At 46.2% G+C, this 15340-nt stretch overlaps 2 protein-coding genes across 2 annotated transcripts in view; one reads left to right on the top strand and one right to left on the bottom strand.

Moving 5' to 3' along the window:
- The window catches only part of NANS (N-acetylneuraminate synthase), a 47537-nt gene extending 33709 nt beyond the window's left edge, over positions 1-13828 (top strand). Inside the window, exons 4-7 of the mRNA XM_025359048.1 lie at positions 7684-7783; positions 8957-9111; positions 11566-11832; positions 13598-13828. Of these exons, the coding sequence (XP_025214833.1) occupies positions 7684-7783; positions 8957-9111; positions 11566-11832; positions 13598-13807 (732 nt within the window). The 3' untranslated portion in view covers positions 13808-13828. The remainder of the gene's footprint in view (positions 1-7683; positions 7784-8956; positions 9112-11565; positions 11833-13597) is intronic.
- Positions 13829-14919: 1091 nt separating this feature from the next.
- TRIM14 (tripartite motif containing 14) overlaps positions 14920-15340 on the bottom strand; it is a 35591-nt gene continuing 35170 nt past the window's right edge. The window contains exon 7 of the mRNA XM_025359047.1: positions 14920-15033. The gene's annotated coding sequence lies outside the window, so the exon portion shown is untranslated. The remainder of the gene's footprint in view (positions 15034-15340) is intronic.

Genomic DNA, 15340 nt, shown 5'->3' with positions numbered 1-15340 from the left:
AAAAAAAAAAAAAAAAAAAAAAGAAATGAAATGAAAACTTAACATTCATACAAAAACCTGTATGTGAGTGTCATTACAACTTTTATTCTTAGTAGCTCAAAACTAGAACAAGCAAAATGTTCTTCAGCGGGCGAATGGTGAAACAAACTGTAGTACATGCGTACCATAGAGTATTACTCAGCAATCAAAAGGAATGAACTATTTTTTCTTTTTTTTTGAGACAGAGTCTCACTCTGTCGCCCAGGCTGGAGTGCAGTGGCACAATCTCGGCTCACTGCAACCTCCGCTGCCCAGGTTCAAGGGATTGTCCTTCCTCAGCCTCCTGAGTAGCAGGGATTACAGGCACACACCACTGCGCCCAGCTAATTTTTGTATTTTTTGTAGAGATGGGGTTTCACCATCTTGGCCAGGCTGGTCTCAAACTCCTGACCCACATCGGCCTCCCAAAGTGCTGGGATTACAGGCGTGAGCCACCATGCCCAGCCAGGAATGAACTATTGATGCGTGCAGCAGCCTGGATGCATCTCAAGGATATGATGCTGAGTGAGAAAGCAGCATACACAGAAGGGTGCATACTGTACGATTCTGCTTCCATAACATTCTGGAAATAACAGAATTATGAGAATGGAGAACAGATGGGGAAGGGGATGTGGTTATAAAGGGGTGACGTGAAGGATCCTTGTAGCAGTGGCATCATGGTACCTTCTGTATGGTGACCGTGGCAGTGGTCACATGAGTCTGTGCATGGGGTAAAATTGCATAGAATTAAATATAGGCATACATAAATGAATACATGTAGAAATGGTGAAATCTGAATAAGATTGGTGGACTTTGTCAACGTCATTCACCCAGTCATGATATTATACTATAGTTTTACAAGACATTACCATTGGGGGAAGAGTATATAGGATCTCTCTGTATTCTTTCTTACAGCTGCAAGTGAATCTACCATTATCTCAAAATTCAGTGTTTAAAATTAAGAAAAGATTCCGCAATTTTATTTTATTTTATTTTATTTTATTTTATTTTATTTTATTTTTTGAGATGGAGTCTCGCTGTCACCCAGGCTGGAGTGCAGTGGCACAATTGTGGCTCACTGTAACCTTCGCCTCCCAGGCTCAAGCAGTTCTCCTGCTTCAGCCTCCCAAGTTGCTGGGACTTCAGGCATGTGCCACCATGCCCAGCTAATTTTTGCATTTTTAGTAGAGACAGGGTTTCACCATGTTGATCAGGCTGGTCTTGAACTCCTGACCTCAGGTGATCTGCCCGCCTCGGCCTCCCAAAGTGCTGGGATTGTAGGTGTGAGCCACCATGCCCAGCTTTAATTTAAAATGTTTATTTATTTCACTCTGTTGGCCAGGCTGGAGCGCAATGGCACGATCTTGGCTCACTGCAACTTCTGCCTCCTGGGTTTAAGAGATTCTTGTGCCTCAGCCTCCTGAGTAGCTGGGATTATAGGTGCCCGCCACCACACCCAACTAATTTTTGTATTTTTAGTAGAGATGGGGTTTTACCATTTGGTCAGGCTGGTCTCAAACTCCCGACCTCAGGTGATCCACCCACCTTGTCCTCCCAAAGTACTGGGATTACAGGCATGAGCCACAATTTTAATTTTTTAAATTTTTAATTCAGTAAATATGAATAAGTAAACCCACATCAAAAAGAAAAAAAGATCTGTAGACTCTTTAGTAACTTTTTTTCATTTTTTGAGACAGAGTCTTGCTCTGTTGCCCAGGCTGGAGAGTAGTGGCACAGTCATAACTCATGGCTCACTGCAGCCTAGACGGCCCAGGCTCAAGCGATCCTCCCACCTCAGTCTCCTTAGTAGCTGGGACTACAGGTCCACACTACCACGACCAGCTGATTTCTACATTTTTTGTAGAGACAGGGTCTCCCTATGTTGCCCAGGTTGGTCTTAAACTCCAGGCCTCAAACAGTCTCCTACCTCGGCCTCCCAAAGTGCTAGGATTACAGGTGTAAGCCACTGCTTCTGGCCTCCTCAGTAATTTTTAAGAATCTAAAGATGAAAACATTTGGGATCCCATGCTGAATGCTGTTTACACATACCCCAGGTGTGTGGTGTGTACCCTGGCTCTATGATGATGGCACGGCTATATGGTACACACCTCAGCTGTATGGTACATACCCCTGACTGTATGATGCACACCCCAGCTCTATGGTACACACCTCTGCTATGTGGCCCATATGTGGGCTATATGGCCCTGTGGCCAAGTGAATGGACCTAGGGTCAGATTTTTAAGTTTGAATATGGCTCTGCCTATCATTTCTGGTATATCCATGTGGAGGTTATTTAACCTCTTTGTGCCTGTTTTCTTCAGTTGTAAAGCGGGCTTCGTAGCAGAACCCATCTGGGAGGGAAAGTGAAGATTAAATGTGATGGTTAATATAAAGCATAGTACACAATCAGTATTGAGTGTTAGTCACAATTAAGGAATGCAACCCGGGCTAAGGGCTGGGACATCTGGGTGCTTGCCCTGACTTTGCCCTTAACTCTCAGTGTGACCTTGGGGAGCCCCTTCCCTGCCTGGGCCTCCATTTCCTTTTCTGTGTGTGACCCAGCTGCCATCCAGCGACTCTCCCTATTCTGATGTCCTGAGTCCGCACAGAACCAGGGAAGATGTCATCAAGGTGACTGGCACCTGGAATGGGGACTTTTCGGCTTCTGTCCACGTTTCCCGGAAACGCAAGCTCCCTGAGCTCCTGGATCCGACCTAGGGGAAAGGTGCCTCCTTGCCCTGTGAGGCTGCCGAGGCGGAGTCACTTATTTAGGCCGTGCCCTGCAGGTGGCATCAGTTGAGAACCTGGAGTGGTTGGGTGATAGGGAGGAGTCAGTCTGGTGTTTGTAGCGGGGCTTCCCTCTTGGTTTTCCTTCCCTCTGCTCCCCAGGCAGCCCATTTGCTTGGTGTCTGGGATGTGTGTTTTAGAGCGAGGCTCTCTGAGCTCAGCTCCTGGTGCTCACACTCTGTGTGGCTTGGGCTCCTCATGTAACCTTGGAGCCACAGTGGCCCCCCATCTGTAAAAACAGGATTGTTAAGATGCTCCTGGGGCTATCTGCAGAATTCAGGGAGTTAAGCCCGTGGGGTGTCAGCACAGGGCCAGGTCTGCACTCACCCAGGGATGGCTGTTCTGTTGCTTAGAACCCTTTGGAGTTTTTCAGCTTCAGCCTATTTGAGCAGGTAGGTTTCTCTGGATGAGGAATGCCATTTGTCCCCAGCTAGTCCCCTGCCTGACCTAGGGCACAGGCAGTGAGGGGAAAGTGCTTTTTTTTTTTTTTTTTTTTTGAGACGGAGTCTCGCTCTGTTGCCCAAGCTGGAGTGCAGTGGCATAATCTCTGCTCACTGTAACCTCCGCTTCCCAGGTTCAAGCAGTTCTCTGCCTCAGCCTCCTGAGTAGCTGGGACTACAGGCGCCCGCCACCACTCCCAGCTAATTTTTGTATTTTTAGTAGAGATGGAGTTTCACCATGTTGGCCAGGGTGGTCTTGAACTCCTGACCTCATGATCCACCCACCTCAGCCTCCCAAAGTGCTGGGATTATAGGCATGAGCCACCGTGCCCCGCAGGAAAGTGCGTTAAGAGCCTTTACAAGAGTTAATTTACCTTGCCGTCTGTCAAACTGTTGGAGGTAGAATGGTTCCTTGTTCTGCATTTACGTAACAAGTGGCTCCCAGTGTTTACCTACCCTAACTTCCTTATAGAAACAGGCATTTATTGAGTGCGTATTTTCTCCACACTGTATGCTGTTCTAGGGCGTTCTCTGTGTGCTGAGGAAAGGTTAAGGTGTGACAGAATTTTATTAAGGCCAAGAAAACTGTCAGGGCTTCTGGTTGAAAGTGGCACCAAGCCTGTGGAACTCAGGTGAAACAGCAGAATGTCTTTAGTCTAAAAGGAAAGTTCTTTTGAGAAGGCAAATGGAAGTCATGACCAAAGAGGTGACTCCTGAGGGACATGCTCCCCTCACACACAGTGGCCATCCCAGCAGAGCCGCCCTTCCCTCCAGCACCTGCCTGTGTCCCAGGCACAGTGCCCTCTGACAGGCCGCTGCCCTGAGGCCAGCCCAGCCTATTTGTGGCTACACCCTTCCCCTGACTCCCTGTTCTCCCCAGCTCATCACCGTGGGCTTTTTTTTTTTTTTTTTAAGACGGAGTCTTACTCTGTCACCCAGGCTGGACTGCAATGGTGTGATCTTGGCTCACTGCAGCCTCCACCTCCCAGGTTCAAGCAATTGTCCTGCCTTAGCCTCCTGAGTAGCTGGGATTACAGACACATGCCATCATGCCGGCCTAATTTTTGTATTTTTAGTAGAAGTGGGGTTTCATCATGTTGGCCAGGCTGGTCTCAAACTCCTGACCTCGTGATCTGCCCGCCACGGCCTCCCAAAGTGCTGGGATTACAGGCATGAGCTACTGTGCCTTGCCTGGGCTTCTTTTTTATCCTGCAGGGTCCAAAAACTGATGGGAAATTGGGGGGACTTTAGAAAAATCTCAGCTCTACTCCTCTCTTTCCTTACCCCTGACTCAGATCAGCGGTTCCCAGAGTGTCCCACAGGACACAGTACAGAAAGGGGGTTCTGTGGGCTCGTGTTGTCCACCCTCATTCATTAATTTAGAATCAATAAAGGGTTTTTTTGGTTTGTTTTTTGTTTTGTCACCCAGGCTGGAGTGCAGTGACACGACCTCAGCTCAGTGCAGCCTCGATCTCCTGGGTTCAAGCAATCCTCCCACTTCAGCCTCCCAAGTAGCTGGGACTGCAGGCACATGCCACACGCCTGGCTAATTTTTATATTTTTTGTAGAAACGGGATTTTGCCATGTTGCCCAGGCTGGTGTCAAACTCCTGGGCTAAAATGATCCTCCTGCCTTGGCCTCCCACAGTGCTGGGATTACAGGCATGAGCCACCGTGCCTGGCCAGAATTTTAAAAGTTCTGAGTCGAGTAAGTTTGGGAAACACTGGGTTTGGAACTCAGCTAAGTTGATTTTCTGGGACCCTCAGAAGGCATTAAGGCAGGGTAGTGTTTCTCCCAAATGAGGCGATCCATGGGATCCATTTCTGCATGTTGAACTCAGCTGGGAGCCAGAGGAGAGTTGTACATGGCTGAGCTCCCTTCAGACTCCCACAGACTTTGTGCTATGGGGCAGGAGGGAGAGAGGAGTGCTGAGGCTGCCGGGCTGCATGGAACCCCAGATAGAGAGGGAACCCGATAGCAGGGTGGGAAGGCTAGGGGAAGTCAAGGAGTCCCTGGAGAGAAAGGGGTCACCAGTTGCTGACCTAGGCACAGCGATACTGTCTTAGGGCTGAAAGAATCTTCCAGAGTTCTCAGATTCCCTTTGCAGGATGGCTCTGAGTGGCAGTTTTCTAAATGGCCACTGGGTGGCGCTGGCTTCCCAAGAGGTGGCAAAAGGAGGCGCCCCTTCCCTTTCCAGCAGGAATTGGCCTTTTTCCTTACCTGAAAATTATAGAATTCCATGCAGATTTTACAGCCTCTGTAGTAAGCTTCTGCAAAGTTTTTTTTTTCTGCACTTGTCCCCTCTCCTTGCCCCTGGTCGCTCTGCCCCTCTCTTAAGGGGGTTCCTGCATCTGTTTATGCCCTGGAGGGCCACACCACACTCCCACAAGGTGAATATTATACAAAAGAAAACTCAGTGGAAGATTCCTTCTTTAAACAGAAAGCAATCTCTTCATCTGCCAAATGGAGTGAGAAGGGTAGGAAAATTAGACTTTATTCAAAAAATATATTTAAAACTGATGTTTTTTCAGTTCTGTCTTAGGGCTAGTTAGCAGTGTTAGGAGACACAAACAGGAAAGAGTGAGGTAGAAAGGTATGGAAGGTACTGGGCATGGTGGCTGAAGCTTATAATCCCAGTGCTGTGGGAGGCCAGCGTGGGACAACTGCTTGAGGCCAGGAGTTTGAGAACAGCCTGGCAACATAGCAAGACCCCATCTCTACAGCGAATTAAAAAAAAAAAAAATTAGGCACATGTGGTGGCACATGCCTGCGGTCCCAGCTACTTGGGAGACGAAGGCAGGAGGATTGCTTGACCCCAGGAGTTTGAGACCAGTTTGGGCAACATAGCAAGACCCTGTCTCTACCAGAAAAGAAAAGAAAAAGATGGAAGGGGAAAGGAGAAGAGTTAAAAATAAAGCAGAGAGGAAGAGTAGTAAGAACAGTGAAGGAAGGGAGGAAAGGGAGGGAGGGAGGAAGGAAGGGAAGGAGGAAGGGGAGGTAGGTCGGTTGGTCGGTCCTAGACCAATCAGAGTTTGCATTTCATTTTAGCAACATCCCTGGGAGAAGGAAAGATTTGTGTGCACGTGATCAAGTGTGAGAAAGTCATTAAGCCCTAATTTATTTCTGAGTCACAGGCATCATTTTAGAACTAAGATATTTGGAACCATTCAGACACTGATTTTTTCGACTTTTGATTTCCAACTTCAATTCAAAACAGAAGGACTCAAGAAAATTTTTGAAGGTGATGCGTATGTTTATTACTCTGTGGTGATGGCAGCAGTAGTATATACTTAAGTCCAAACTCACCAAATTACATACATTATGTGCAGCTTTTAGTATATCAATTATACCTTATTGAAGCTGGAAAGAAATAATAAAAGGTTTTTGAGTTCTTATAATTTGACAGCAACCTGAGATTTTACTCTTATAACTTATGATCCACTGATTCCTTCAGCAAGCATTTGCTGACATTTACCAGTTTCCTGAGTCTTGTTGATGAATACTAGAGAAGGATGTTGAAGAGCCCTAAATAGGTAACCTCAGGCAGTGACGTTATATCTGAAAACGTGACTGAGGTTCACTTTTCTGTGGGCAGCGTGCTTTGAGGCCTGAAAGGGCTCGGGCTGAATGGGCCCTGCCAGCCATGGATCCTTGTATAAAGGCTGGGTGAAAAAATGCTCCATTTTCCCCCTTTCGCCAAGGATTGAAATAGCCCCTTTTCCCACATGTTTGGCCGAGTAGAGGGGAAAGCCTTTGAGGCTATTCACGTTTTCACTGCCTGGTTTTCTGGGTCAGGATTAGGTCATGACTGTTTCTTATTTGTTCATTTGCCCTTGGGCCCCTGGGGCAGGTAGGGTTTGGCCAGGTGAAAGATTCTTTTCCACATTTTTTTTTTTTTTTTTTTGAGACGGAGTCTTGCTCTGTTGCCCAGGCTGGAGTGCAGTGACACGATCTCAGCTCACTGCAACCTCTGCCTCCCAGGTTCAAGCCATTCTCCTGCCTCAGCCTCCTGAGTAGCTGGGATCATAGGCACCCGCCACCACACCCAGCTAATTTTTGTATTTTTAGTAGACACGGGGTTTCACCATGTTGGTCAGGCTAGTCTCAAACTCCTGACCTCAGATGATCCATCCACCTCTACCTCCCAAAGTGCTGGAATTACAGGCGTGAGCCACTGCACTCGGCCCTTTTCCAGATTCTTGTCACCAGCAAAGACCAGCACCAAATGTTGTTTGTTGGACTAATGGATGGGTGGATGAGAATGAATGTTTGCATTTGAATGAAATGACTGAGAACAAATCTTTGCCCGCTTTCAAGTTGTTGAGAGTCCCTCTGCTGCATAAGAGGAGTTTTTCTATTTGCATGTTATTCCTCGCCTGTCATGACAACAGTGTTTTTGAACAATGGTGAAAAGGAGCTCCCTCTTTGATTTTTGTAGATGGCAGTTGAATTCCTGCATGAACTGAATGTTCCATTTTTCAAAGTTGGATCTGGAGACACTAATAATTTTCCTTATCTGGAAAAGACAGCCAAAAAAGGTAAGTGTCTAATTTTTGACATAAAATCCAAGGGAGTCCAAACCTTCATATGTTTACTCCCCTCATGGTGGCCCACTTTGAGGCAGATTTCATGAAGACAAATTTTAGAAGCCTCTTTTCATTTTTTTAAAATAGAGACAGGGTCTCGCTATGTTGGCCAGGTTGGTCTTGAACTCCTGGCCTGAAGCAATCCTCCCATCATGGCCTCCCAAAGTGCGAGGATTACAGGCATGAGCCAGTGTGCCCTGCCAGAAACCTCTTTTCAATGAGCCTGTACTTCCACTTTTTGTATGCTAAGTTGAAAGAAAATAAATTAAGAATATGACAGTTTTTATAAGACATTTAAAAATTTTTTTAAGAATTTATTTATTATTATTATTTTTTTATAGAGACAAGGTCTATGTTGCCCAGGTTGGTCTTGAACTCCTGGATTCAAATGATCCTCCTACTTTGGCCTCCCAAAGAGTTGGGATTATAAGTGTGAGCCACTGCACCTGTCCTAGAAAATTTTTTAATGAAAATGTGTAAGAAGGATATGACAGTATATATAAAACCTAGTATGGTGATGCATACCTGTGGCCCCAGCTACTCTGGAGGCAGAGGTAGGAGGATTGCTTGAGTTTGAGACTGCAGTGGGCCATGATCATGTAAAGTCATTTTACAACATGAACAATGTCATTTGATCATCTTAACACCCCTAGGACTGAAACAGGTCTGATTATGATGCTTGATACTTATTTCATAGGGGAGGTTTTTGAGACTCAGAGACAGACAGTGCTCTGCCCAGGCACAGCTACAAGTGGCAGCTCTGCATCTCACACTCACTCACACTCTTGAATCAGCACTCATTGTACTGTACTGCCATGGTATACAACCTGTTAATCAGATGAGATACTCATTTTCCTCTTGAAAGTGTGAAATTCCTCTGCCTCTTTAATTCAGTTCGTTTTGCTCAAGAACACTGTCGGGGGGGCAGAGGGGAGCCCACCTTCCCTGTGGCCGAGGGCAGGAACCCAACAAGCTCCTCTCTGTTCCCCCACAGTGGCTGGCACAGTGTTTTAAGAGATGTCTGTGGAGTTCAGTTGAATGATGAGACCAGCAGTTGGGATGTGTTGGGGAGAGTCAGAACCTCTAAAGAGAAAGTGCTGATGGTATTGGTGCTGGATTACTCAGGTCGCCCAATGGTGATCTCCAGCGGGATGCAGTCGATGGACACCATGAAGCAAGTCTATCAGATTGTGAAGCCCCTCAACCCCAACTTCTGCTTCTTGCAGTGTACCAGCGCATACCCACTCCAGCCTGAGGACGTCAACCTGCGGGTCATCTCGGTGAGCAGGACGGGGGGGTTCCCTTCTTGGGCCACTTACTATGGGAAAGACGTAGTCTTTTTTATAACCAAAATTCTAACAAACCATGGCATACTTTATAATTTGAACATCCTTTGACAGTCTTGCTGTTACTAAATCAAATTAGAGCTAAACAGTTGAGGAAGCACATACATTCTAAAGAGGGTGACTATAAATGAAATTTTCTTGGCCAGGTGCGGTGGCTCATGCCTGTAATCCCAGCACTTTGGGAGGTTGAGGTGGGCAGATCACCTGAGGTCAGGAGTTCGAGACTAGCCTGGCCAACATGGTGAAACCCCTTCTTACTAAAAATACAAAAACTAGCCAGGCATGCTGGCGCCTGCCCATGGTCCCAGCTACTCAGAAGGCTGAGGCAGGAGAATGGCTTGAATTCAGGAGGCAGAGGTTGCAGTGAGCCAAGATCGCACCAGTGCACTCCAGCCTTGGTGACAAAGTGAGACTGTCTCAGGAAAAAAAAAAAAAAATCTGTCAACAGACATTTGGGATGGTTTTACCTTTTGGCTATTGTGAGTGATGCTGCTGTGAACACTAGCGTACAGATAAATATTCATCTTTTTTCATACTGAGTTATAGGAGGCCTTCTTGAAACTTACGACTTTTTCTGCTTTGTTATTTGCTGGCTCTCTTATTTTCTAATTCTTAGCATCCCTGAGGCTCAAACTAATTACAGTGACAGCCTTGAGGGAAATTACTCTCTCCCAGGATTTTGCCTACACAGTCATTTCCTAGATGGTGAAGTCCAGTCCCAAGTCGGGAAGCCTAAGATCCCACAGCAGCTTGGTGGCAAAGCTGGAACTAGAACCCGGGCATGTCCCCTTAGGCCTCTGTCTCTTACTGTCTCATGCCATCTCTCTCAGTTCCTCCTGTAGCACTGGAAATTTAACTTCATTCAAAAATATGTAATTATCATTAAAACCATTATAGTAACATTAATGGAATTCTGTCTATCCATCCATACATACTTAGAATCCTGATATTGCAGTTGTTTTCCTTTTATATTTTCCTTTCAGCATAGTATTTGATATTGCTTTTCCCATAATATAAGCTTTCTTACATGTTGCTATACAGCCATTAACTTTTAAAAAGTTAGCCTTTTTGAAAACTGACATTGCTCCTTTTAGCTAAACTTTCTTTTTTTACCTACACTTTTTTTCTGTTTCTGCTTCACATATACCTTATCTAAATCATGTTATTTTTAAAGCTTAAAAATGATTTCTGTGAAACATGTAATGTCAAAAGTAAACATCCCCTGCACTCCCATCCCACAGAGATTCCGATAATTAACAGTTTAGTAGACGTGACCCGTTATTTTCCCTTTCAGTGTATCTCTGTCCCCACTCAAGGTGCTGTCATGTCCTCTCTCTTGACACTACACATTGCAGGAGTTATTCTGCCAGCCTATCCCATCTTGGGCCTGCACATAGTACGGCCGTTTGAATTTCCAAACTTAGCAATCCGCACTCCATCACACACCCTTAAGCCTGTTTTTCAAGGCCTTTGCCACCTAACCCTCCTAATCTTTTGTTAAACCCCACCTGAGGCCAGATGATGTGGCTCACGCTGGTAGCACTTTGGGAGGCTGAGGCAGGTGGACTGCTTAAAGCCAGGAGTTCGAGACCAGCCTGGCTAACATGGCGAAACCCCTTCTCTACTAAAAAATACAAAAATTAGCTGGGCGTGGTGGTGGGCGCCTGTAGTCCCAGCTGCTCGGGAGGCTGAAGCAGGAGAATCGCTTGAACCCAGGAGGCAGAGGTTGCAGTGAGCCGAGATCACACCACTGCACTCCAGCCTTGGCAACAGAGCGAGACCCTGTTTCAAAAAGAAATAATAAATAACAATAAAATAATAATACACCCTACCTGAGTCTTTCTACTGTACTCAGCTTTCTGATCACCCTCACCAACAAGACTCACCCATCTTAAAGTGTCTTTTGTTGCATTCAGTGAATTATAGATAATGGATTATTTATCATTTCTGCCAAAGGATTGTTTTGAGATTGGGCTGTGTATATTATTGTTGATGATATTTGTGGCACACTTGCTTTCATCAGCTCAGGCTAATTAAATGTGACAGATGGTTTTTGAATGAGGTTAGACATTAATTTACAGTTCTGTTGTTATTCTCAGTGTATTGTGCAATGTGAAACATTCTTAAAATGCATTCTTTGTAGTAAGAGTAACTGTTGTTTTTAGAGCATTTACAATGTGCTGAGTGCTTCTCATGCATTTACAGCAACACTCAGCAGGTATTATCATCATCCCTAGGAAGGAGAGGCTCAGAGAACCTCAGTATCTTACCCCTGGCTGCACAACTAGTGAGTGGCTAAACCGGGACTCAACCAGATATACTTGACCCTAGAGAAAATGCATAAAGCACCATGATATTTAACGTTATTTTTCTTTTTTCATTTTAAAGGAATATCAGAAGCTCTTTCCTGATATTCCCATAGGTTATTCTGGGCATGAAACAGGCATAGCCATATCTGTGGCCGCAGTGGCTCTGGGGGCCAAGGTGTTGGAACGTCACATAACTTTGGACAAGACCTGGAAGGGGAGTGACCACTCAGCCTCACTGGAGCCTGGAGAACTGGCCGAGCTGGTGCGGTCAGTGCGTCTTGTGGAGCGTGCCCTGGGCTCCCCAACCAAGCAGCTGCTGCCCTGTGAGATGGCCTGCAATGAGAAGGTATGTCCTGCTGGACTCCACTCGGCTCTGCTGCCGTGTGCGGAAACAGGATGGGCTGGCCCGAGAGGGATGGTCAGGGCCAGCACTCCCTGAGCCAGGCTAATTAAATGATGAAGGAATGGGCTGCCACCCCTGTCAGCTTCTTCAGGCTCTTCAGTAATGCGTGTCACTCTGGCTGGTAGCAGCAGCGGGAGAAACATGTTATCTAAAGGGAACTTTAGCGGTTTCTCTGGCCACCTAGGGTCACATTAGAGTCTTCCACTAATTATCTGAAGCCCATGGCCCCAGTAACTCCTAGACTCCAGAATATGTAACAGTGATGAGGCCCTGGAATAAGTCAAGTCTGGGCTCCCTTGGAGCAGGTAAACCCTGAGAAACATTTAGGCGAGGTGTTCCCTGAGGTACCAGAAGAGCCTGTGACATTTCCTAAGCCAGGGTGGCACTGGTGGAAAGGGCAGTGAGTTGTTGCAGAGGTGGGTGGGTGATGATGCAGTTGTTCCTTGTGCAGCACGGACCTTCAGACAGAGGGACTGGTGGGTCTAGAAGCACTGCCTGGCCTGCTGACTGTCACAGCTTCCTGGAAGCCGTGGCCTGGACCTTCTTGCCGTCTGAGTCATAGAGCCAGGCAGGCATCCTGGGACTGCAGGCACGCACACACACCTAACCTGCTGCAGGATGTTGGGGTCAAGGCAAAGACCAAACACCAGGCATGCCTGGTACTGCTGTCATCTTTTATTCTAGTGGGGCCTACCTGCTTCCCCAAATCAAAGATGCATCTATACCAGGAAATTAAAATAAAGTAAAAAGAAATAGTTTCTTTATAGAGGAAACAGGAGAGAATTAGACCAGAAACCAGAGTTAAGTTTTATAACAGCTGAGCACTTAATTTGGCTCTCTGAGCAGACAGTAAAACATAACAGGATGCATGATTATCACTTGACAGACATTTTTTCCTGGCACCACATTCCAAGCAGAATTGATTCCTTGCACTCTCTTGTGGAGGATATAGAGTAATAAAACACGTAATTTATTTGAAAGTATTTATGGAGAAGACAAACATTGGTCATGAGCTTCAGGTAACCTTCATTTCCTCACCTGCCTGTCCTATCTGCCCCTTCCTCGGGGACTCCTTTTCTTGCCATCTGCATAACAGCCACATTCACCATCTTATGAGTCCTTCATATTTCTATTTTACCAAACAAAGTGGCGGTAAGGTGTGCACCCTGAAGAACAGTGCGTCAGGAGTTGAGAATCTCATTCCTACGTTACATCTTGGCTGTCTGCAACCCTGGCCAAGTCACCCACCCTGTATGGGCCTCGGTTTCCCCATGTTTACAATGAGATATTGAGCTGGATGGTGACCAAAGGAATCAGCATTTGCATGTATTAAGAGCATTCTATGTTCCAGGCACATTCTATAATATCACCAATCCTTATAGTCATCTGACAGGATAGTTTCCATTTGACAGAGAAACTAAAACATGGCCTATATCCCACTGACTGGGATTTGAACCTGGCTCCACCTACACAGCCTGAGCCCTTTCCTTCGCACTTTATTGTAAAGGCCACTCCTCTGAGTCTCTGAATTCAATCTACACTGGTTGAATTCCTGCCATGTATGAGATATTCTGAGCAGCGTAGGTGGCAACAGAGTCCCTGCTCCCAAGGTACTGCCTGGGGAGGACTGATCAGGGACCTGGAATGTAAAGTAGTGTACACTAGTTACTTCTGTGAAGCTGGCACTGAATGTTCATTTTGTTCACAGCTGGGCAAGTCTGTGGTGGCCAAAGTGAAAATTCCGGAAGGCACCATTCTAACAATGGACATGCTCACCGTGAAGGTGGGTGAGCCCAAAGGCTATCCTCCTGAAGACATCTTTAATCTAGTAGGCAAGAAGGTCCTGGTCACTGTTGAAGAAGATGATACCATCATGGAAGAATCGGTAGATAATCATGGCAAAAAAATCAAGTCTTAAAATAAAGTGCCATTCTGTGAATTCTCAGTTCCCTTGCTGGTGCTGTCGGATGTGTCTGAGGCGGGGGCAGGAATGGCGGTCTCCAGGGACCTGGCCGTCATCCACCTCCACCCGCTCCTTAGACAGCAGACGTTTCTGGGCTAGGCCCTGTGTCAGCCCACTGGAGAGAGAAAAAGATCCAGTGATGCAGTCTCTGCTTCAAGTTGGCCAGCTTAGAAGAGGGGGTGGTTCCAAACCACGTCCATATCCTTCAGTTGCTGGGTGGCTGCAGAGAGGGGCGAGAGCTGGCTGCGCAGGTCCTTTCCTTTAAGCCTTCAATCTCACTTCCTTACAGCCCTTTACTTCTCCATTGCCTTTATCCCTTTCCTGTCCTTGGCCTCTGTGTCTAGTTGGCATTGTATAGTAGTCCCTCCACATCAGAGAAAGGATTGGTTAAAGGATCTTGTAGGCAGAAAAATGCTGAAGGTTCTCCTCTCAGAGCAGAGAGGGAAATGGCATGTGTTCCTTCTCTGAACAAATACTGAGGGCCATCTGTGTGCCAGGCACTGCTTTAGGCACAGAGGATATAGCCATGAACAGCCCCAATCCCTTCCTCAGGGAACTTTCATTCAGATGGGGGCAGATGCATAAAAATCAATACACTATGCATGTATTGAGAGCATTCTATGTTCTAGGTACATTCTATAATATCACCAATCCTTACAGTCATCTGACAGGATAGTTTCCATTTGACAGAGAAACTAAAACAAGGCCTATACCCCACAGTGATTCCATCACACAATATGTTAGAAGGTGGTATGTAAGCCAGGCATGCTGATGTGAGCCTGTAGTCCCAACTACTTAGGAGGCTGAGGCAGGAGGATCGCTTGAGACCAGGAGTTCAAGCTATAATACGATCTTGGATGGGAACAGGTGGGAGTTGTTTACACGTAAGTGAGAACTTTAGTGAGTTATCTTCAGAAGCAGTGAATGCCCCATCCCTGGAGATAGTTAATCAGGGAGCAGCTGACTACTACCAGAAGGCTGCCTAAGGAATAGGCTATTAGTGAAGGCCCGTCCGGGTCTGGGTGCTAGGGACTTGAAGCAACGTGAACTCCCAGTGAAGACCATGGTTAAAAGGGACATTATTCACATTTTATTAAACCAAATATTAGAAAATTGCTGTCATTTAAAAATATCTGCAAGCAATTTGCCAGATCAATAAAGAAATGTCTACAGATTCAAGTCTGAAAGAGAATAAGGTAAGTGATCAGTAACCCTTACCAACATGGAAACCAAGGAAGCCTCATTCCCATGCTGAGAATATTCTAGTAGCTCTTGCTACTGCCACATGGCAGCTGGGAATACCAGTAGTCTCAGCACTCAGTCGGTACAGCGCACGCTCCCTTGGGAATGCTGATAAATCCTGGCATGATACAGCACTATAGTTTTTTGTTTTGTTTTGTTTTGTTTTTTTGCGACAGAGTTTTGCTCTGTTCCCCCAGGCTGGAGTGCAGTGGCACATTCTCAGCTCACTGCAATCTCCGCCTCCTG

Source organism: Theropithecus gelada, chromosome 15 (assembly GCF_003255815.1).
Source record: "Theropithecus gelada isolate Dixy chromosome 15, Tgel_1.0, whole genome shotgun sequence".
Lineage (NCBI taxonomy): Eukaryota > Metazoa > Chordata > Mammalia > Primates > Cercopithecidae > Theropithecus > Theropithecus gelada.
The sequence above is the reverse complement of the archived record's forward strand: the minus strand, read 5'-3'. Positions and strand labels throughout refer to the sequence as shown.